General features: G+C 39.5%; 1 protein-coding gene across 1 annotated transcript; it reads right to left on the reverse strand.

Moving 5' to 3' along the window:
- Nucleotides 1-207: 207 nt before the first annotated feature.
- Nucleotides 208-23361, reverse strand: LOC149312995 (fibroblast growth factor 2). Its single transcript, XM_089525840.1, has 3 exons — nucleotides 21999-23361; nucleotides 1443-1546; nucleotides 208-393 (listed from the first exon to the last, which is right to left on the reverse strand). Exons 1-3 carry the CDS (start codon nucleotides 22189-22191, stop codon nucleotides 208-210), a joined length of 483 nt encoding a protein of 160 aa, XP_089381966.1. The 5' UTR covers nucleotides 22192-23361.
- Between the last annotated feature and the right edge of the window lie 1450 nt (nucleotides 23362-24811).

Genomic DNA, 24811 nt, shown 5'->3' on the forward strand with positions numbered 1-24811 from the left:
AATACACAAATGTACACACATTTATACATATGCAAAAACCACAATGGTTCCAGCATATCAAACAGTTTTGAAGTCTAAAATATACATAATTTTACATAGTAATAATTATAGATCAATCCACAAATACAATTGATCCTGGCAAATATTGGTCACATTTTTCTGTTGTGCGGGGATGGGGAGTTTATGTTGTAAACTCTGCAACTGAAATCAACTCTTGGCAGACATTGGAAGAAAAAGAATAGACTTCTGGCCTCGCCCAGTTTTTGGTCCAAGTTTGTACTGACCAGTTCTTTTTAGTGCAACATACCAATCACAATATTTACGAGACCGATAAGTATTGTAGTTATTAGATTCCAAACGTTCAAAAAAGAAGCATTCATCTGTTATGTATTTCTGAAAGACAAAGAGAAAGTAATTATTTCCAGTAAATTGCTATCATGAAATAGAACTTTGTTTAAAAATCTGACTGACGATTACAGCCACTTATCAAGATTAAGTTTATATTTAATCCACACAATACTATTTTATTTTTAGAACCACACCCACACCAAAAAATCAAATACTACTTGGATCTAACACAGCAATTTTCTTTAGAGGTGCTCCTCGGCATTACAAATTAACAGCCCTCCAACTGCCTTACATAAAAAAGTAAGCATGAAAACATTTTAAGATCTTGTCTTAAGACATGATACTCAAATCAAAAGGAAGTGAACCTTTTGAGTAGATGCATATAGGAATTAAAGTGTTAATCACACTAGTTTCACTTAAAGTAATGTAAACAGAAACAATTGTAACTGATTTCTGCCATTGATTTCATTGGGCCTTAACTATATCTGGTTTTCTTTGAATTAGGGGCAGTGGATTTACCAGATGTTTTTATTTATTTACTTGTATCATTAACCCCAGTGAGTGATAAAGTAAAAATAAAGTAAAGAATAAAAATTATGTTGAATGCATATTAAAACAAAACTCAGGTCCTTCATCAGTGTAGTCTTAGCAATCAAAATGCAGTCTGAACATTTAAAATCCCAAACTGAAAGTCCTATAAAGAACTAGTATAGTGTTCTTTGCTCAGCCAGTATAGTGTTGTTAGAATGCATTAGTAACCTACTGGATGACATTGAGCAAGTCACACTCTCTCAGCCTCAGAGGAAGGCAAAGGCAAAAGGGAAAAAAACACAACTCTGAACAAATTGTGCCATGAAAACCCCTTCATAGTGTTGCCTTAGGGTCACGATAAATTAGAAACTACTTGAAGGCACACAGCAACACCTAAAGGCCCTACAATGTTCAAACAATAGGAAAGTCATTACAGATCTGTCTGAGCCTTGATCAAAACCTGGGCATCTTTGGAAAGCATTATAACGCTTACATAATATTTAGTTTTATTCTTGCACACAGATATGAGAGTTAAAAATGAGACCATATTAACATTTGCTTACCAGTGCTAACAATCGGCCATCTTCATTCATAGCCAGGAAACGGTTTGCACTTACACCTTTGATTGACACGACACCTCTCTCTTCTGCCTGAAGTAGCAATTTGACTGGACCAAAAGAAAGACAGTGTCAGTGTTCAAGTAATGTTTTATGAAATGCAAGCTGCTGCACAGTTCACTTAAAATTAAGCAAAGATCTATTTTAAAAAATCTATTTAGTTGCATTACTGACCCCAATTTTTTTTAATTCATATAGATTTGTGAACTAACAAGCAAATAAGATGTGCTGTGCACAATATAGCTATTGCCAAATGAATTCTAACATCTATTGAGTCTTCTCATTTATATTAAGTAGAATAAGATATGCTGATGGGACTCCCTTCCTTGAAATAAGGTCAACAGCAACATACTACCTGGGAATAACATCATGTGAGTCACTGAAATCTGATTGAAAAATGTATGGACTGTTCCTCCACACTTAATCAGCAAACTGAAGAAGAGTAATATTCACATGTATTTTTGGACCAATTGAGAACATCACAAATATTCAAGGTGCATATTTACATCGCCCTCCCATAGCTCAAATCAGCCTGAGATAAGAGTTGGTCTTTAACTGGAATGGGAAACCAGCAGCTCACTATCTCAGCTAGCTAGGATTGTTGGGAGTTATAACCACAGACTCATCATCCCACTACTGCTCTGCCAGAAATATTTGATTTCATATATTATGTATGCCAAACAAGAATTGTTAGATTAATGTTTTCTTTCCTCCTGCACCGCATTGTCCTTCCATTCTGAGAGAGAATAGACTAAGTCTGCCATTTAAGAAGCAGTCAACAATGGTCCTAAACATTTATCCTGGGGGGAAAATTTAGAACTGTGTCAACAGTATTTTCACCAGGATTTAAACTACGGAGGACCCTTGAGGTACGAATTGATACTGCATGGAAATAGGAAAAAAACAACTTACATTTGTGAATCACTTCTAAAGTAATCCAAAAGAGTTTATAGCCTGTCTTTTCTGTGTAGTACGGAAGCCTGTTTAGTCATAAATAGCCTCTTAAAGTGATTCATAAAACCAGCTTTCGGGATACTATGATAGCTCTGACCTTAAGAATTAGATGCAAATTGCTGGAAATAAAGTTGGCATCGGTACCAACTACTTAAACCAAAACACTATTTCTGCCTCTGATGGAAAAGAAAATTTAGTATGCTCTTCTACCAATGCCTAGAGAAACTACTATGTCTTTTCCCATTACAGTGTTTGTGCCTGATTTTAACTGAGCAACAATTGATGAACCAAGTGTTATGCATATTCCCCTTATTCTGTTCAATACTGCAATCTTCCTAGGCTGCATTTCATTAATAAACTGGTCTGTTTGTGTATAAAGGTATACTTTGTTCCTCACACTCTTATTTGCAGAAGGGAGCTACTGGAAATATACACACAAACTTTGTTGTGGGAAACACCAATATTTCAGTGTTTCCCACAAACACAAAAATTGTGTGAATTCATATTTAAACATCTGGAAGCATGGGCTGGCATTCAGTATTGCAGTTGTGAATTTGAAAGCAAGGTGACAGTCTCATTTTTTGCTTTGGATAGAATTCAAAATGAGGTACTATATTGTACAAACAATATTCTACAGAAATTAGGTAACAGTTCTAAAAGTGAAAGAGCGGTATTTTTACATTTAATTGAGGAAAAAGTTATATTTGGCTTCATACTTTCTTCTTTTCTGTTGTCTTTAAGTCTCTGATTTTCATATGAGGAATCCCTTCCATTCATCTACTGGCAACTGCTGACATTATATCTTTACTCAGTTGCAAGTAAGCCCCGTAGATCTCAACTGGACTTCTTCTGAGTAGACAAGTTTAAGAGTGCAGTAACTGTGCTACAAGTAAACATGCACCTTTTTCTGTCTACTCAGAAATGAACCACACTGATTTCAGGGGGCTTATTCCAAAAGCATGTGAATATATGATTGCAGTTTCAGATTCCCACAGCTTGAGACAGTTTACAACAGCCTTTAAAATTAAAGTGATTTTAGGGTGTGTGTTTTTCTTCAAAGATGCCCAGCAGAAAATGACAGTACTGTGTGCTTTATAGATACTCCTTAAATGATTTTCAGAATCTCACATTTGTGGAAGATTTTTTTTTACTTTTAATTTCTAAAATTAACATTTTAATCTGTAGTTGAAATGACAAATAGCAAGGATATGCTAGAGTTTTAATAGTGTACAGCACTGAGTATAGATTGGCTAAATAAATAAAGCACAGTCAGGAATAAATTATTCTAGAACATGGCCACATAGCCCAAAAAACCCACCAAAAACTATGGCTGCTGGCCATGAAAGCCTTCGACTTCACAAAGCACAGTCTGAATAAAATAGTATGATATCACAAGCCACATTGTTACAAGAATAGTATAATACCAAAAGCCACATTGTTACAAGAATTATCAATCCAAAAAATAAGCAAAATACTGAAGGGAAATTGGTAGGACAACAGAGATGTATCTTGTTTAGAGAACATCACTGACTACCCAGAGGGTTCTGCCAAGTGTATCGTATCTTATTTAGGTTGTAATCCAGAGAGGGACTGTCAATTTAACTATTTGTAAATTGCTCTGGGAGGACTTTGGCTAAAATAATTTTGTTATGGGTAGACAGGCCCAGTGTGGCCACTTTGCTGAGGCAAGGGTCTCAGCATTTAGTAGAAGTGAAACAGTAGGGCCTTGTTATTTTACTTCTGTGCCCAAAATTAACATGAATTGGAAGGAATAGAGTCACATGAAATGAAAGGAAAGATGGAGGGATCTTAAAAAGGTTATGCAGAATAGGAAACTGGACAATTGAGGTACACGAGAGACATGCAGGAGTGAACCTCCACAGAGACCTTGCCAATATTTGGGGGCGGGGGATGATATATTTATAAAGACTGGACCACTGGTTACTCAGTGTCTATGACAGGAAAAGGTGTTTGTCTGTATGCTATAAACCCAAGTGATGAATAGATCAAACCAACTTCATTTTATGTAATAAAAGGAGCCCAATTACATCATGTATTTTCTTCAGTACATTCCTTCCCGAAAGGACAATGATGTGCCTTGAAGTCAAAGGAAAACCAGAGTTATTTCTGTCTGTCACAGCTGTCTAAGTTATTTAGTCGTTCAATTCATTCACTCTCTTTTCTTAGACAGGGCTGCTGTCTTCTTCCTCAGACTCCTCTCAGACTCTGACTGACCAACCCACAGTAGCTATGTCACTCAACTAACTCTGGATACTATAGAGATTGACTTGCCATTTATACTTGACCATAAGTCGACCTCATGTATAAGTCAAGGGCTGGTTTTGAGGCCAAAACTATGGATTTAGATATGACTCGTGGATAAGTCGAGAGTAAAACTTAGGGGTATATAACATCGGATGATGCAAAGGATGAATCAAAGAAAAACATTACCAGAAAACTTACAAAATTCCAGCAGGCATAACTGTTTGTGCTCATACTAAATAAAGGCTTCGTGGACGAGAGAATATAAAGGGGGTGTGAGTGCTTCCAGAACAGATGGCATCTTGCCTTTCACTAGGGGATGGTTCCTTTTTAAAATAAGAATTAAAGTACAGTACAGTACTTACATTGACCCATGGATAAGTCGACTCAGGTTTTGGGAGTCAATTTTTTTTACTAAAATTTCTGGACTTATACATGAGTATATACAGTAAGCATTCTGAAGCGGAACAATAACCTCTGACCAAAAACTTCTTAATAATGTTAGCTGCCAGGCCACTGCCTTCCATGTACAAAATATTATTTTTATTTTAGCATTTTGATCTCCAGTCCATTATATAAACGCCCTTTCCAATTGTAAACCTGCTGAGGTAATTTTTCCCAAATTTGGTAATGAACAATAACATCCTAGCTGGCAGCTGGCAGGTTGCTAACAGTAGGAAACCTTTCACACTACACAATTACAGCACCATGTTCCACTTTAACTTTCAGAGCAATAGCTTAAGGAAACCTGGAGTTTGTAGTTTGGTGAGGCACTAGAGCACTGTGGCTGAGAATTTTGAGTACCTCCTCCTGAAACTGCCTATCCAAGGCTTCCATAGCACGTTGCATAGCATGACAGTTAAAAAGTAATTTAGTACTATAATTGTGTAATGTGAAAAGGCCCTAGATCTCAGACTGCCGCCACACTGCAGAAATAGGGCAGTTTCACACCACTTTAATTTCCATGGCTCAATGCTATGGGATTTTGGGATTTGTAATTTGGTGGGGCACCAGAGCTCTCTGACAGGAAAGGCTAAATATCTCACAAAATTACAGGAAGCTCAATTGTTCCAAAGACTTTGAATCAGAGATTCCAATATAGGGGACAATTGAATGTTTTAGGTTCTTTTAAAATTTTGTATCTTTTCCTGTACAGTACCTTCTTAGTTAAGATATAAAAGCTGAAACAGAAAGGGTCTTTTATTTTGGTTGTTGATAATTGCCCTCAACTCAACTTTGACTTATGGTGGCCCTATGAATGAGAGACCACCAAATCATCCTATATTTAACAGCCCTATTCAGGTCATAAAGACTCAGAGTCTACCCATCTCTAATATGGTCTTCCTCTTTTCCTACTGCTTTCTATCATGTGTGTGTGTGATGTGCCTTCAGATTGTGGTGACCCTATCATGGGGTTTTCTTGGCCAGATTTATTCAGAGGAGGCTTGCTATTGCCTTCCCCGAGGTTGAGCACATGTGACTTGCCCAAGTGAGTTTTCTTGGCCAAGTTGGCTATTGAACCCTGGTCTTCAGAGTCGTACCAAGCATCACTGTCTTTTCTAGTGAGTCATGTCTTCTTGTGGCATGGTATAGATGATAATAAATAAATAAATAAATAAATAAAATAATATCCAAACGATGCTAGTCTCAATTATTACTTAGCAGGAAATACCAATATGGTCAGTTGGGATTTCATTGATAGTAAGCATACTAAAGGAGCCAGAGTGGTGTAGTGATTTGAGCACTGGACTATCACTTTGTAGACCAGGGGTTGAATCCCTGCCCAACCATGTAAACCCACTGGGTAACCTTGGGCAAGTCATATACTCAGAGCTTCAGAAAACCCCATGATAGGGTCACCTTAGGGTTACCATGAATCAGGAACAACAACAAGCATATTAAAAATCAAACCATTACAGCATAATCTTACAAATATGCATTCAGAAATAAATGTGTATTCAGAAATAAGTTTAACTGAATTCAGTAGGACTTACTCCCAAGTACTATTCCCAAGTATTTGATTTCAGGCTAAGGCTGGAACTCTGTGCAAACTATCTTGGGAGTAAACATGCATGAGATTGTTCTGTACATCTAGTAAAACCCATCAGAACATATTTTGTTTCCAAAACACCTGGTTTATGAATAAGGTTTGAGGTGATGGCACCAAAAAACACTCACATTTCTGGGCTGAAAACCAGAAAAGGCTGTGACATATAGCATATGAGAGTTAACAACTTCCTCCTTTTTCCAGAGGCAAGGAAATAATGATTTGTCCAAAATACAAGGAATTTACACACTGTAATCTTTTTAAAAGTAGCACTCGCATGCTGATCACCCTTCTGCTTCTTCTCTGCTCACCTAATTCATTACTATAGAACAAATATGTATTTATTGTTGGGGAAGGACAAGCACTTGTGACATATCCCCTGCTCCCCAAATTCTATTACAGCTATTTATCACTGGCCAGTTCTACTAAATACAAAGATAAGAATCATAGCAATATCAACACATTCCAAGTCCTGTACACACAGCTAATTGTTCATTTGAAGACAACAATCATTAACTGGCTGCCATACAAAGGAATGTGAGATCTGGGCAGTGCTGTTGATAACTGGACTTTTGGAGGCTTCTCATTCATAGGGTCAGTATATGTCAAAGCCAAGTTGAAGGCAAATAGCAACAAACCGATGGAGTCAGCATGCAGTAAGTACAAGTGCCTCCATATCCTTTTACTTGTCCCCCACCCCCAAGTAATTTCACCAATAACTTTATCTTTCAAAACACAACTATTATGTTCAGGTCCTGCTTGCTTAGAACATAACATAATCCATATAAAGTGAGAAAATAGAGCACACCCCTTCCCCGGTTTTTGTAGGCTCTTACAGAGAGAAAAAGATGAAAAGAACACATAAACACAACTTGAACCTTCATCTTCACTCTGGTGTGTTTCTAATTTACTTTAGGTAACAAAATGATCAGCAAAACACTTCTCATTTCAGTTTACAAGAAGGAAGTTTGTGTACTTTCTGGGGGGGGGGGGGGAAACAGGCTGCACGTCTCTGGATCAATGACTAGCCTTACTACCGTCTCCACTGCGGAAAAGTGCATTCCAAGCCAACAGTTCAAGGCTCATCTCCAACATATTTGCAGAGGCCTTATGAGGAAAATTCTTCCAGGAGGCCCCTGCATGACATACACTGTGGTGAAGTTACAGGGACAAGTATAAGTTCAATCTTGTTCCTGCACATTCAAGTACTACGGTACAGAGCCCAGGAAGGGAGATTTCATTACTTGGGTACGATAAAGGGGCCAAATCACCACATAGCTATCACTCCAATATAAAGGAAGGATGCTAAAACATTAAGACACACTTCATAAAATATGCAACATACTCGGATCCAGGTATAGAAACAAGCAGGTATGTTTTCTGAAGCAGACACCATCAGCTCTAGTTTCTTACAGCAGGCCTTGGAAGCCTTATTCAACCCCCCAAGAACTGTGACGCTGTGCTTAAGGAAATCAGATGGAAACACCTGGCCTCTTTCAGTGTATTGGGGTGGCTGTGATAGCGAGAGGGGAGCAAAAAGCCTGCTGACCTATGGACAGCAAAAAACATTCTCACCAAATAATCCATACCACAGATAGAAAAACTGAGCCTAGGCTGTATGAGCCCCCCTCCAAGACCTTTTTCTCTTTCCTTCCTTCCTTCCCTCCTCCTCTTCCTCCTCCTTCTTCTTCTTGCAACCTCAAAACCCTGCCAGACCCACCAAACCCAAACACAGGGAAGCTGAAAATTGCACAGTACTGGTAATATGTCAAATACACTCAGCCTTCTACCTCACCCCACAACGAACAAGTGAGAATACAGAAAAATGGAAACCAATAGATGTTATTTATGGTTTCTTTTTCTTTCTTTTCTTTTTTCTTGCTGATGTGGGGGATGGTATTGCTCTCTGTAGGCACAAAAATTGGCCCTCTGAAGTTTCCCACACTATTTTATGTAGTTCAACATGCATCAGCAAACCTTTTTTCCACAGCTAACAATATGCAGATATGAAATGAAACAACTTGGTCAGATAAGCCTTGTACAAGTAAACAAAAAACATTTTGAGCTTTCTAGAGATGGCTTAAAAGAAATTTATCCAAGGATGATTTCTTTCACCAGCCTCCATTTTTCTCATGATTTCCATTCTGGAAGCCAAGCCTATATATTTATGCTTTAAAAAAAAAAAAACATGCTGGGAGAAGCTGGTGTGGTGGGCTTATCTGCTTTCCCCTTGTTCTCTCTGTTTTGCTGTTTACACATACTCAGTAAGGGATTCTGGAAGCAGCTGTTGTTTTTTTCCTTGCCTGTTGTAGGCAGGCAGACACTGTAGTATATCTACGGTAGGATCAGCCAGACTAGAATTCTATTCTTTCCTTGCTCAAGCTTTATTGTATTATTAAAGTCACACTGCTCCAAACGTGACACTGCAAATCTGTGTTTCTCCAGCCTTCCTTGACCACCCTCCCAATGCTGATGCTGCTAAAAATCTTTCAGGCAGAAGATGTTCTACGCTAGAACTGGGTGTAGCTTCAGGCCTCCCCAAGAGTTCTTTCAGTGCTAAATGGTGACACACATTACTGCTACAGTAGTGGTTCTCAAACTGTTTACCCTTTTGACCCCCTTTACATCTACATGCTAACATTGTGACCCCCTGGTGAACATAGTATATTAAAATAATTTGTGTGTTTAGCGTGTGTATTTTTGTTCACATGTTCATGTATATTCATGAATATATTCATGCAACAGCATCTTGTCCCAAGAACCAGAGCAATGATGGGATGGGGGGGGGGGGGTGAAGAAGAAGAAGAGGCGGCTCAGGATGGGCCCTCACAAAGGCCATGATTTAGCAAGTATCCTTGTTCTCCTCCTCTTTCAGGCAGAGGTAGCTGCTCCAAGCAGGTGCTCCAAGTGACCTCCTTGCCTTTCTCTTTCCCTTCAGAACAGAAAAACTTTGGGAAAAGGAGGAGGGATTAGAGCCTCCAACGAGTTTATCAAATGGGAGGAATTTCTCTTAAATTCGAATGAAAAGAAGGTGGGGCCAGAACGCATTCACTTAAAGTTGCTAGTTTAGCGCAATTACATGAATCCGAATTGCATTCGAACTGTCTTCCCATTGCCTGAAAATAGCATGCCATTGCCCAAAATTGCATGCGGTAGTCTATCACGCAATAACGTGAAACCATATGATTGCATTCGAACTGACTTCCCATTGCCCGAATTTGCCTATAGTGGGTTATCACACAATAACGTTAAACCCCCTGATTGCATTCCGATTGCCATTGGATTATACTTCCAATTTCCCTTGTCTGATAAACTCCCAAGTCTTGTGCTCTCCTTCAGCAACTCTCGCAGCCCCCTGGGGTTCCCGCAGCCGACCCCACAGATTGAGTACCACTATGCTATAACATAAGCATTATTGGTGTTGAATGATGCAGCAGACAGTACAAAGTAAAGAAGTATTCCAGCCCTTTTGCTGATGAGATCCAGGACCCCCTCACATCCAAAAGCACCCTTCCCACTCCAAAATCTACCCAGACTATCCCTCAGCCAGCAGTAAAATTCCCCATCAGTGGATATATGGAGAACCTGGGCTGAGGTGCCCCCCACCTCCTCAAGCTAATGAGAAATGGTGTAGAAGCTAACAAAGAAAATTATAGTGCACAAGCATGAGCAACCTCACCCCACAACGGCTATGAGAACTTTACAAGCAATAGAGGAAAATTCACTCTTCCATTCTGTTCTAGCTTCCATTCCCCCCCCCCCCCCTCCTCAAACTGCCAAGCAAATGCAAAAATATATCCAGCTAGGTCACTAATGAATCCTTTCTTGCCACTGGACAGCTGTTAATGTTTAGTCATTATGCTAATAAGGACTTCAAAACCCATCTGCCTGGCACTAGAGGCCTAAGTCATTACAGATGACAAGGTGGGAAAGTGGGACTGGGACTGTAATAAGTCTTTGTAATCAGGAGCTTTCTTCTCAGAGACAACCAAGGGCATGTCTGTACTTGCAGACCGCAGACTTTTATCACTTCCAGTAATTCTGTATGCTAGAGCAACTGTTGTTTCACTCTTCAGCAGTATGTGCGACCCACTTAGTTCTGTCCAAATTAGTGAATATAGCACAATCATTTGGGTAAGACAAAGTACCTGAGCACAACTTTACCTAAAAAAATTTAATTCATTGAGTTTGCATTAAAAGATTTTTTGTGTGCATCTTCTTACATACATACTTTAAGAATTTTAAACAAAAAAGCCTTTTAGGACACATTGAATAACTGATTTAAAAAAAAAAACACTGCTACAATAGTGTTGTCCTGACTGTGTACATAAATAAAGAGGTATAGGAAAATGTAAAAAAAAAAACCAAAAACCTCCCTTCTTCAAAAAGATGGAAGAGTAAGATTGATTTTCTACACTTGTGACAATTACAATACTATTTCATTCATTTTAAACAAAAAAATAATGACTACAATAAATGAGTAACAGAAAACACAGGAGCCTTATAAGAAGTAAATGAACAAAAAGTAAAAACCTAGTAAATGAACAAAAAGTAAAAACCTAGAATACATAGAAATACCCTTGCTAATGACTAACATTTCTCTATGAGACAAAGAGGAGAAGGAAGAATTGAATGCATGAAGATATGGGATATCCTCATCTGCCCTGTGATTTGACTACCACCAATGTATACCATGTCCCAACAGAATGTAGCCTTCAGCCTCAAAAAAGTTGCTCATCTCTGCTCTAGATCTAAGCCTGAACATTTATTGGAAGCAGTATAAACCCCTCTGGATTTGAGTAAAGTTTAGGGTTGTTTTTTTTAAAACAGAGGTTTTCATTTATATCCTATATGTAGACTACTACTGAATATGCATTCCACAATTTTAGTTGAAAGTTGCCATATATGAGCCAGTGTTGTATAGTGGTTTGAGTGTTGGACTAGGCTAGTGGGAGACCAGTGTTCAATCCTCACTCAAGCTTGGAAATCCACTGGATGGCCTTAGGCAAGTCACACTCTCTTTGACTCAGAGGAAGGCAATGGCAAACACCTGCTCTGAACAAATCTTGTCAGGAAAACCCTGTGATAGCTTGTTGTTTTTCTTGTATGCCTTCAAAACATTTCTGACTTCTGGCAATCCTAAAGTGAACCTATCACAGGGTTTTCCAGGGCTGAGAGTGTGTGGCTAATCTAAAGTCACCCAGTTGGTTTACATGGCTGAGCAGGGAGTCAAACCCTGGTTTCCAGAATCATAATCCAATGCTCAGACCACTATGCCACACTGTCTCCCTTAGGGTTATCATAAGTCAGCAATTACTTGAAAGCACGCAACAACAACAAAGCTAAGAATGTATAGACAAAAACCTGAAAACAATTAAACAAGTTGTGTACAAAACCCTTAGTTAAAGCCAGTTTTGTGGCATGTCATATATTCACCCAGAGTCTGCTTTTTCTGCCCAAACTTGACACACAGCTTACAGATGACTAAAAAAAAATTAAGACAGAAGGAAACCTCTTAAGCCAGAGATGGGAACATACAGCTCTTCATATGTTGTTGAACTGCAGTTTCCAGTATCATCAAACACTATGTTGGCTAGGGCTGCTGGGACTTGCAGTCCAACAACATCTGGGGAGCCACATGATCCCTACACCCATTTTCAATCTTTTACCAATTCTCAAATGAAAACTAGGAACTTGAAATATGTCCCCAAAGCTGAAAGAAGTCAGTAAAAGTGCCAGAAGTGTGTGAATAACTTGACTATTCTGTACCTTCCTCCCCAGCACTTTTTTTGCTTACAACAGGGTGTCTTTTAAAGCAACATAATGATGGACAAGTGAAATAGTGTCAGATGCTTTGTCAAATATCTTTATTCCAATGAACATATCACACCATGACAAGGGCTTTTGATCAAGAAGGCTGAGCATGGGGATTTCAGAGAGAAAAGAAGACCAATTTTTGTTGAAAATTTACACTAGAATATGTTAATTATCAAAGAACCTTACAAATTATAAAACAGAATAGAACAGAAACAGAGCAGCATAGAAATCTATAGAATCAGAAACAGTGGCAGCACTTAACTAGAAAGGCTGTGAACTGAAGAGTATACCACTATAGTTGGGGGAAAGGGGAATCGGGGATCTTTAATCTCTATGTGTGGGCATGTAACAAAGAAAATAGATAGTAGCAGCTACTTAAGAATGGAAGAAAGGCAGAACTCACAGAAAATAGGGTCCTCAAAAACTCAAACAGGATGCAACTGGTGGCCTTTCGAAAAAGAAACAGGAAAGCAACAGGAGCAATTTTGGGCAAAAAGAGACTCATAAATTTGACAATGAAGCAGAATTATGGGGCTTTGGTCATTTTGTGTTAGATGATGTTGAGCACCCAGCTATTTCTTTAGTAAAGAGAAATCCTCTCCTATACAGGTGATCAGCACTATCAACCCGGACAGCACCAACCATACATTCAGCTTTGTGCAGACACTTGGCTGCTTATGCATTGCAGAAATAACCCAGGTTGACACCACTTTAACTGCCATAGCTCAATGCTATGGAACTCTGGGGTTTGTAGTTTTGTGAGATATTTAGCTTTCTTTATCAGTGAGCCTAAACTACAAATCCCAGAATTCCATAGCATTGAGCCCTGGCAGTTACAATGGTGTCAAACTGGATTATTTCTGCACTGCAGATGCAGCTCTTAACCATGAACATAATCCAACTGAAACTAGGAATTCATAGATTCATAGAATCTTAGAGTTGGGAAAGTCTACAAGGGCCTCACAGTCAAGTCCTTTTTCATGCAGGAAGCTAAAGTATTCATGCATGGAGTACTTATGGGAGCAGTCCAGAAAAAAATACCCATATAGGAAATCCTGCTTTCATATACAAAGCATCTTTGCTGGTACCAAATGTAAATTATAGGTAATGTAATTCATATGTATGTCATTCATAAGATGTAATGACATACTGGAATCTAAACTACTGATAGTACCACACTGCTAGTTTAAAATCTATATGTGTTCAATATATATTTCTTGTATGTAAACGGTTAATTTGAACCAATTTATTTAACTGATATAAATAATCCAAATTTATTCAAATGTTAATTCAGACATTCAGGCTAGGAACAACAAGAAAATAATGTTATAACTTTCTGTTAGGGGTAAAATAAACCAAAGATTTGATAGAGTAGGAAATGTCTCATCTTTGTAAATGTCACCACCTCTGAGATTTGTAAAGTGTCATTCTGAACCAGAACCACACTTAGATAAAACAGTTCACCTAAGCAAAATGATAGATTTGCCTTTTAAATGCATTGCAAACACTGTGCTAAACCACAAATGTGAAAAATACACAGTGAAAAAATGTCAAGGTTCAGTAAGATCCAGGCAAGTTAAACCTTAAGCAACTGGACACATGGCCATGGTCAATGAAGAAGGAATCAATTCTGAGATTATCTCTGGAAATTAAGAGTTTATAGTGTTCCCAATGATTCATGGTACATTTAAAAGGAAGTGTTCTTTACTAAATGGCTGCAATGTCAACACAGATATTCCTCTGTTAATGAAGTAGCTGTGTCCCTAGGCATTACTTTTTTAATAAAAACTTTGGTACCTGAGGAAGAAATAATATGGAAAGAAGAGGGATAGGTTCCTTCACCACATACACAAAAAGTTTTATCACACTTTTCATTCAGAACTAAAATTAATCACATGTGAAATGAAGCAACCAGGTCAAGTAAGGCTCACGTGAGTAAACAAAAACATTTATCTTCTAGAGACCACTTCAACTCATGTGGTGCTGGAGAATTTAAGCCCTTGTAAAGCCAGTGTTGCAAGGCACCCAAGCTCATTTTCATGAAGCCTAACAAAAAAGAGGAATGCAAGGAACCGGCACAAGGCCAGTCATCACACCTTAGAATAGTTGCGCCTCTTTACCTCCCTGGTCAGTCTTCTGAATGCTACATTATTGTGTGATTTCATGGTAGCCTTTAGCTTTGGCTAGCAATACCAAGTCAGACCATTTGTTATTAATAGATTGTGGGATAAGTCCCTTGCACTTCGCAAATGCCCCATACTGAAGCATATTAACAACAGGACTGGGACAGATAGTTAGTAATCCATTCACAGCTCTTAATCCCTCAAAGCTCCTGCCGGCCTTCCCATAGCAAGACCTCATATTAGAGGCTAAGAGGCTCTTACTAAAGACTGAGAGGTTATAAGGTTGCATTCGCACAGCAGAATAATCCGTTTAACAGCACTTTAACTGCCATGGTCAAGGCTATAGAAATCTGGGAAATGTAGTTTGTTGTGCCACCAGAAATTACAATCCCCAGAATTCCATAGTCTTGGCCATGGCAGTTAATGTGCTGTCAAACTGGATTATTTTTGTAGTGTTGAGGCAGCTTAAGGCTTCTTCCAAAATGCATCCAGGGTTAGGTTTGTTTGTTTGAAATACAATGCAAGGTCAAGGATCATCCTCCACTCTTCTACTCAAAACCCATTACTGTCTCATCAACAATAAACCTGATAGCAACACAATTTCTCATTTCCCTTATTCAGTTCTCACAGGCAACAATTACACTTGTCCCTCCACATTCACTGGAGTTAGGGGCACAGGACCCCCAGGAATGTGAGAAAAAACACAAATAACAAAACACTATGTTTTTACCAGGGAGTACACCTCTCTAGGAATCTCTAGGTCCTCCAGTGCGACTCTGTGGACAACATCTGCCACGCATTGACCATAGAATTGTGCTGGAGGAGCTATAAATGCTTAGTGTAGTGTTCTCTCTAGGAATCTAGGTCCTTCAGTGCGACCTTTGGTTAAAGTTGACCATAGAGTTGTGCTGGAAGACCTAGATATTCCTAGAGAGAACATATTACAGCACACATGTTCAGAACTGACTAAATGGGGGACAGAAAAGTTATACACTGAGCATAGCATGAGAGAATGAATGAAAAGGAAGAGAGGCAGAAGTTACAAAGGAAATGTAAATAAAATACTGGTTTTGAAACAAGAAATAAAAAAAGAGAAAATTGAACACAAAGCAAATATGAAAGGTAAGAAATACATATATGATTTATTTTACCACAAAACCTCTGAGCCCAGCAGGGCAATATAACTTGGTTTTTATTTGTCAAACAGCAGCATCCCATGCCAAATAGCAAATTGCTTTTGAAGCTGAGGGAACTTTAGAAAGCACTTTATGATAAAGACAAGGCTCTGCTATTCACAGCCAAGACACAAAAATCCCACTGAGCTAATGAGACCCCCCTTTTGTCTGAATATAAGAGCTGTCTCATGTCTAAAAATCTTCCCACACAAATTGGAAGAAGCAAATCAGAAGATGTTGCAATTGCTGTTATCACTACTTTTAATCCTCCTATTTTCTTTTCATTTTGTTTGTAGCATTTTATCATGTATGAAAAATCCCCTTTTCCCTCAGTATTTAAGAAAGATTTAGTGGTAGTTTTACACATCCATCATCACAAGTTCCAAGTGTTTACTTACTCTTTTGGAAGGGTATCACTGGAGGCTTACTAACATTTTATCGTTATTGTTGTTGTTGTTGTGTGTCTTCAAGTTGTTTCTAACCTATGCCAACCCTAAGGCAAATTTATCACGGATTTTCTTGCCAAGACTTGTTCAGACAGTTTGCCTATGCCTTCCTCTGAGGCTTTTGTCAGATTTGCGGGGGTCAGGCCAGGAGAAGTTACTTAGTTAATTAAGTTACTTGGTTAACGAAGTAACATATCCTGTTGTAAGTAATTAAGTTACTTAGTTATTAAATCAACAAAGTAATCTCTACTGGCCTGACCTCCCAAGCCTGACAGAAGTAATGCATGGGCTGCCTGTAGTTAGTAAAGTTAAATATTCTAGGTATTAACTAATTATAGTGTGTAGTAAGTAGTAATTAATACATATTTAATACTAACTAGTATTAACTATGTATACTTAAATACGGTATAGTTAAGCATAGTATATTTAACTAAGGTCCAAAACACACTGCAGAAATAATCCAGTTTGAGACCGCCTTAACTGCCCTGGCTCAGTGCAAGGGAATCCTAGGAATTGTAGTTTATTGTGGCACCAGAGCTCTAAGACAGAGAAGGACAAATTTCTCACAGAACTACAGTTCCCAGAATTCCCTAGCATTGAGCCTGGCCTATTAAAGCACTCTAAAACTGGATTATTTCTGCAGTGTGTTCTGGACCTAGCTAGCCAATACAGAATACTGGCCAATACTATTAATTCTCTTGCTACTTTATGTACATTTAATAAGGATTAAAGATATTCCCTAAAGGAATCTTTCAGACGTTCAAAATACTTTCAGATAACGTAATGCTGAAAACAATGTAATGTACTGTCAGATGATATAATGCACAAAAGAAAGTCTTTAAAGATAAAATAATACATCAGTGTGATGAGAAGAAAGTGCAGGAAATGGTGCTAATAAAGGGATGAAAAGTTAGGTCAATCTTTGCTTTCAATCTTCAGAACATACTTGGAATGATGAAAGTTATTGTAAACATGTCCCTTCTAAGGACTAAGCCATACAAGAATTTTGACCTCCCAGAAATTGAGTTTTCATTATTTATCTTAAATCTATCTAAGGCTCCAGAGAAATATTTGTAGGCACTTCAAAGATATGAGATGGTTAATTTTATATATACATACATGCACAGAGAGAGAGAGAGAGAGAGAGAGAGAGAAGGCGAGAGAGAGAGAAATACATATACAGTATTTTCTTTTCAATTGCAACATGAACAAAATAAGTAGATCAAAATGCAGTATTCTGTAATCCATTTTAAGAAATCGATGTGGAACAAAGATATATTCAATAAATTAAATTAATACACCAAAATCTATTTTAGAGTATGAAATTATCATTAGGATTCTATAATGATCAACTATACTTGTTCATATGCAGTGAGGCCTTGATATCCACTTGGGTTTGGTTCCAGGAAGGATACCAAAATCCATAGATGCTCAAGTGTCCCTTATATAAAATGGCAAACTCAAGGTTAGTTTGTTGGGCGGGGGGGCATTAAATATTTTAAAGCCATGGATGGCTGTATCCATGAATGTAGAATCTGTGGACAGGGAGGGCCAACTATACTTAAATAAAGCTCAGCCATCAGAGGAAAGACATATAACTGCATCTCCTTATCAAAGTCAAGCCTATGATAAGAATTCCAGATATTCATATTCATATTTGATTTTAGTAGGTATTTTCATTAGTATACTGATCTCATAGGAGGAGCATTTTACAGCAAAATTAAAATTGCTAGTGCAAGTATATATCTTAGTAGTATTTGCACTTGCTGTGCAAGAAATAAGTCATTAACTACATTGGTATTCCTATCTCCCAATCCGTATGCAGCCATCACTTCACATATTTAGAAAGACTGAGAGAAATTAGAAAAAAGAAACATCACTAAATCCTGGCAAAATGAGAGATAACTAAGCAAAGAAGTTAACAGTGTATTTTATGTGCCACAGTTTTAGCTGTATTGTCTATATATTAAGCCAACAATATCCTCCGTGTTTAATATACAATTAAATCTTCCTCAAGAATGAGATTACTAAATTGGACCAGCAAGTTACTATGCACAGTACAATTGGAAGTTCTCAAGTTACAAGTCTGTTAGATGTTGTAGCCAGTAAATGGCAAGATATTTTATACTCCTCAGCAAATTTTATTAGGTCTTCATAACAGTGCACTAGTCAGAAATCTCTGAGATTGCCAAATTCATCCACCCTGAAGTTCAAGTGCATCTAATAAATGTTATATTTAAAAGGACCACAATATTTGGGTACAATATTTTCTTGTAAGAAAATTCCAATTAAAAGACTTTTGCAAACCATCCAACTGTGATGATAGCCAACACATCAAAGAAGAAAGCATTTTTAATATTCTATAAAAATTACAAAGAGTCTTGTCGCATCTTTTTAAGACTAACAAATTTATTTGGTATGAACTTTCATGAACTCCAACCCACTTCACCAGATGCATGGAGTTTTGCCTAAGCTGACAAGAAAGACACACAGCCAGACACAGACACATATGTATGTTCCCTTGATTGTTTGGGGAATGAGGGGGAACTAAAATGCAAAAGGTACAAATATTGATCATTATCTTAACACTGGACATTATTTTTTTTAAATATCTGGTTGGTAAAATGGGAGCCAGTATGATGTAACAGTTTGAGCATCTGATTATAATTCTGAAGACTAAGGTTTGAATCCCCACTAGCCCATGTAAACCCACTGGTGACTTTGGGCAAGTCACACTCTCTCAGCCTCAAAGGAAAGCATGGGCAAATTCTGCCAAGAAAACCCCATTCATTATAGGGTCACCTTAGGGTCACCATAAGTAAGGAATGACTTAAAGCCACACAACAACACCAAAATTAACATCCTAATATAGATAAGCATATTATGCTTACTCAAATTACAAAATCTCCTAATGGATGATAATCAGTTGGACTAGGGAAAACAGAAATGCTAAACACAGAGATAATGAAAATTGCCTGAATAGTGGCCACTAATATCTCCCAAGATGCCATGAGACAATGTTGTTTTTCTAACAAGGCTATCACTAGGTGGGGGCGGGGGGGGGGGGACAGAATACAAAACCTAAATTTCATATTTTTTTACAGCCTGGATATAAAATAGGATAGTGAATAAAATCTGAGGTTTGAGAGTTGAGATTTCCAAGCAGGGCACATAAAACTTAGAAGTGAAATTATAGAACACAAGGTACAAAACATAGTGCAAAGAAGATGAAAAATAAATACAAAAAATTTTTTTTCCTGAATTGGGAACAGAAGCTGAATTTCAGGCTGGGAACTCTACCATTAATAATACTGTGGAATACAACACACTTTGAAAGAAGCAGAGCCTGCAGAGAATGGACTGCATAACAATTCTCCCCATTAATTAGGGGCAAAATTGCAAAATATGGATACGGAATGATACATATTAACCCATGTAAGAACATGACTTGGAGCTAGTGTTCAAGGAAACAAAAAAAAAAAACTGATTATCTACAGTGTGGGAGCAAAGCAGGATTTATCAGATAATAATGAGGATAGCTATCTAACGTGGAGGAAACAGATGATGAGAGATGATATATATATAACATTTAGCTAGTTAAATGGGTATATGGCAAATAATGCACAAGGCATACAGCAAAGATTTGATGAACATTTTAGTCTATATTCACTATGAGCCTGAAAAGGAAACAGGAAATCAGAATAACCGTGAAAGTTAACAGTGTTAAGTAATTCAAATATTCCTAATCAGAGAGATGGATACTAGGAACTGTTTCCAGTGATACCGTAATCCTGTGTACAACTGTGTTTCTTCTATGCTGAAGAAACTCATACTTCAGAGTTAACAAGTACACAACTTTAATATTGCAGCAAGATTAAAGCCAAAGAGTCTTGTAGTAGCTTAAACAAGATTATTGTGCCATAACCTTCCCAGGTCTAGTTGCCTCTTCACTATCTGATGCCTGGTGTCCATTAACATTTTTCCTACCTGAGACCATTGACAAGATGTTCCCCAGGCCAACTCCATGTACAGAGGTCAACTAAACTGACCCCTCAATTGGGTTTTGCACCACAACTATGAGCAACAGGCTAGTTTGGGGTGAAGGACAAGAGACATGGTTAGAAGACTAAAGTATTTGTCTTCCTCTGAAGATGGTCTTCCTCTGATGAAGAAGTAGGGCCAGATCTGCCTATCATGAAAACCTGTACCACACAAAACACAGTCTTTACATTCAGAAAAGAGCCAAGATCTCAAATGTTGTCTAGAGGTAGAGCTGGGCCACAGCCCCCCACGCTTTCTGAAATGTGGAAACTATAGCAAGGGGAATGGCAACACATTTGGCAATTGCCCCTGTTGGTGATGGCATCCGTTTATATATACAGCAAAGTGGAAACCTGGTACTTTTAAGGGAAGGGGCATTTTGGGTTATGAGAGGCTAAAGTAATTGGCTGTCTAAATACCAGCTGTTGTGGTGGCCATAATTCAGCCAGTTTATTCAAAATAAAATTCATATTGGCACACACATACCCCATGAAACCCACTTCATAACAGCCAAAGATAATCTGGGAAGTGTATTCTGAAATGCCGGTCTTACTACAGGTTTGCTTTAGGGCTGCCATAAGTCAAAAATGACTTGGAAGCACACAACAAGAATATACAGGAATAATAATGATACCAACAACTAAAACAGTGAACTGTATTAACAGATAACCTGCTCATTAAAACAGTGAAGTGTGTTAATAAACATGTATACCTGGGGGGCAATGGAAAAATAAGAAATGAAATATTCTACAATTGTTGAAAGCATCAAATTAATGTTTGGAGGAAAGGCGGAGATATATAAAACCCTGGTAAGCTAATGTAAAGACGACCATAAACAATGAGACTTCTGACTGGTGGTGCCTCAGGAGCATCACCTGCACAGGTGTTTGGTGGTCTTGATCAGTGCTGCCTGGTCCTTTGTGGGGAGTATCAGCCCCTTGAGCACAGCCTGGGGGTTTCTACCCCAATTCTGGGGCCCATCTCCCCTATCAGTGGTGTCACTAGGGTTGACATCTCCTGGTGCAGTAACTCATGGTGTCACTTCCCCCACTGACCTCCTCCCATTATCACACCATACAGAATCCTTAGTCATCTTTTTTTAGTACTAATGTTAACCCATAAAATCGCAATTTGCATATATCACTGAATGTCACGGTAATCGTGACACAAACAACCGCCAAAATTAAAATGACAGTTTTCAATTACAAAATCATACGCACACCCTAAATGACTTCACATGTACATATACCTTCATGTGATTGAAGTGAACATTTGGTAAAAGGTGATGTTTTTAAAGAAAATTGTATTTTTTTAAAAAGAAATGAATATATATATATATATATATATATATATATTAAAAATTGAAATTTGAAATTTTATTTTTTTTAAAAAAAGCCCGGGGCTTTTCGTTTCTCTGCCCACGGAGCCTCAGCTCACTCGCACTGATATTTTAGAGATACACTGGTGAATGCCACAGTCCCTTTCTGCCCAAAGGCCGATGTTTGAGGAGAGGTGGTGTCACCCCTTCTTAGGGTGTCACCTGGTGCGGTCCACACCCCTCGCACCCTGTACACCTTAACTCAAGTTGGGAGGTTTCAGGTTTGTAAGGGAGGCTTAGGGGGGCTGATGGTACTCACTGTGAGGGTCACTCTTCTCCCGGACCCCGTCCACTCGGCCATCGGGGTTGATCCTGAGGAAGAAGCCCCCGTTCTTGCAGTAGAGCCGCTTCGGGTCCTTGAAGTGCCCCGGGGGGTAAGTGCCACCGCTGCCGCCACCGCCATCATCAGGCAAGGCGGGGAGGGTGGTAATGCCCGCGGCGGCCCCTGCCATCCCTGGGGGGCCTCCCGCTGTTGCTGAGGGCTGCCCCCGAGGGATCACCCTCCTCCTCCTCCCTTGGGGGGTCACCGCTCCCACCCCTCGATGATTGTCCCTGCCTCGGCCTCGGCCCCCCAGCCTCGCCACCCAACGGCTGCCCCCGAGGAGAGAGGCCCAGGGGCCACCGACACAACAGGAGTCAAGGAGGAGGAGGTAGAGAGGTCTCCTTGGAGAAGGGACTGTGCTTCAAGGAGGCTCCCCTCTCCCTCAGTTCTGATAGATCCTTCTTAGTTCTCCCTCAGTTCTCTCAGTTTTCCCAGAGTTCTGCAGTTCCTATAGTTCTTCTTCAGTTCTCTGGGAGTTCTCTCAGTTCTCTTTCAGTTCTTTAGGAGTTCTCTCTGTTCTCTCACAGTTCTCCCACAGTTCTCTCTGTTCTCCTTCAGTTCTCTGGAAGTTCTTCCTCAGTTCTCTTTCAGTTCTCTGGGAGTTCTCTCAGTTCTCTTTCAGTTCTTTGGGAGTTCTCTCTGTTCTCTCACAGTTCTCCCACAGTTCTCTCTGTTCTTCTTAAGTTCTCTCAGTTCTCTTTCAGTTCTTTGGGAGTTCTCTCTGTTCTCTCACAGTTCTCCCACAGTTCTTTCAGTTCTCCTTCAGTTCTCTGGAAGTTCTTCCTCAGTTCTCTTTCAGTTCTCTGGGAGTTCTCTCAGTTCTCTTTAAGTTCTCTTATTTTTCTCACAGTTCTCCTGGAGTTCTCTGGGAGTTCTTTCAGTTCTCCCACAGTTCTCTCAGATCTCCAACAGTTCTCTTAGTTCTCCCAGAGTTCTCCCACAGTTCTCTCTCAGTTTTCTTTAAGTTCTCTCAATTTTCCTTAAGTTCTCTTAGTTCTCCCTCAGTCCTTTTCGTTCTCCCTCAGTTTTCTCAGTCCTCCCTCTTCTCTCTCGGGCTCCTTTCTGGAGCTGCGCAACTCCAAGCTGGCGACCTTTCACCGGAGCCAGGCGGGCAGAGAAGGGAGCCAGGGGGGCTGAGAAGAGTCCTTGCCTCCCACTCCTGGCAGGGAGGAGCAAGGCCCGTCTGTGGGGGCTGCCTGCTTTGGGGACCCTCTTCCCTGCCTCCTCTGGCTCTCTCCTTGGGATGCTGCCTGCTGGGGAGAAGAGAGAGAGAGAGAGAGAAGGGGGGAGCTCCTGGTTGTTCTTGGGCTCCTGGGGCTGGAAACTGGCAGCGAGGAGGAGGATGGAGGAGAAGCCAAGGACGCTCCCTCCTTCTTCCCCTCCTTCTCCTGCTCCACTGTAACCCTCGCCTGCCCAGACTCCGCTCGCCCTCCTGGGGGAAGCCCCAAAGCCTTGGCAGCAGCAGAAAGGATGGCATGGGATGGAAGTGCCTTGGAGATGACAGGCCCCTCGGAGGAATGGGGCAAGGATGCGCAACTTAGCCATGGGCAAAGGGGCCAACATTTCAAAAGGTTGACTTCTTCCGGCTGTAGATGGGGGGGATGAGTTTGGGGGGGTCTGTAATGAGGCCCTCCCAGTCCTTGGAGCTTTGAGAGCAGAAGGGGTGAGAGGGTGCCCACCCAGACCCTGGGGCTTGGAGGGCATGGGGGGGTGATGTTTTGAGTGTTGGACTACAACTCTGGAGATCAAGTGTTTTTAGTTTAATCATAATACCACACACACACACACATGATAAGATAGAGAGAGAGCAAGTATAGTGGTTTGAGTGTTGGGCTATGACTCTGGAGGCCAGGGTTCAATTCCCAGTTCAGCCATGAAACCCATTGGGTGCCCCTGGACAAGGCACATGCTCTCAGCCTCAGGGAAAGGCAAGGGCAAACCGCCTCTGAACAAATGTTGTCAAGAACAGCTCATAGGGTTGCCATAAATTGGAAATGACTTGAAGGCACACAACAACAAATACACACAGAGAGAGAGAGAGAGAGATCCCCACACATTCATCTGGTATTGTCCACAGATTCCATTGTCCATATATTATAGCTATTTTAAACAATAGTAAAACCTCCTTCTCAACTGTCTCACATACATACCTCACATTCTAATAAATTCATTTCATCTTTTCTTTTAATTTCTTCCTATACCTTCTTTGCAGTGTTGCACACCTTTCCTTAACTTCTTCTCTTCCTTCCTCATCTCATCTTCTTAACCACTGGCTCTCACCTTCTCCCACACCTCACCCTTCACAACAATGTCCTTCTTGTCAGATCTGTCCATTTACCTCTTTGCTTCCTATTACTACCTTAAAAAATTATATTATTAAGACTCAGTTGCTTCTCTTTTTGAGTTTAAACATAAATATTTACTTATTTATAGCTTTTCATTTATTTATAGCTATTAATTTTGTAATATCCTTTTCCTCCTTCTGAGATACATCTATTTGGGTTTGCAACATTCAAAGATATTAGCATAAGTATCTTTATGTCTCAGGGCCACCAGCGCTCCCCAGCTTTCTTCCAAAAAGTTTTAAAACTGGCCTCTGTCCTTTGTTAAAATTTTCTAATGTTTTATCATTAATTGATTAATAAACACTGTGACTTTCAGATTAGCAGAAAGGGTAACATCCCCTGCCACCATTCTTGGTTTTGGAGCACTCCCTACAGTGCTGAATTATCCTAGCAATAAGGTATTGT

This window comes from Sceloporus occidentalis, unplaced genomic scaffold (assembly GCF_023333645.1).
Source record: "Sceloporus occidentalis isolate IW3139 unplaced genomic scaffold, rSceOcc1.0.p SCAF_5, whole genome shotgun sequence".
Taxonomy (NCBI): domain Eukaryota; kingdom Metazoa; phylum Chordata; class Lepidosauria; order Squamata; family Phrynosomatidae; genus Sceloporus; species Sceloporus occidentalis.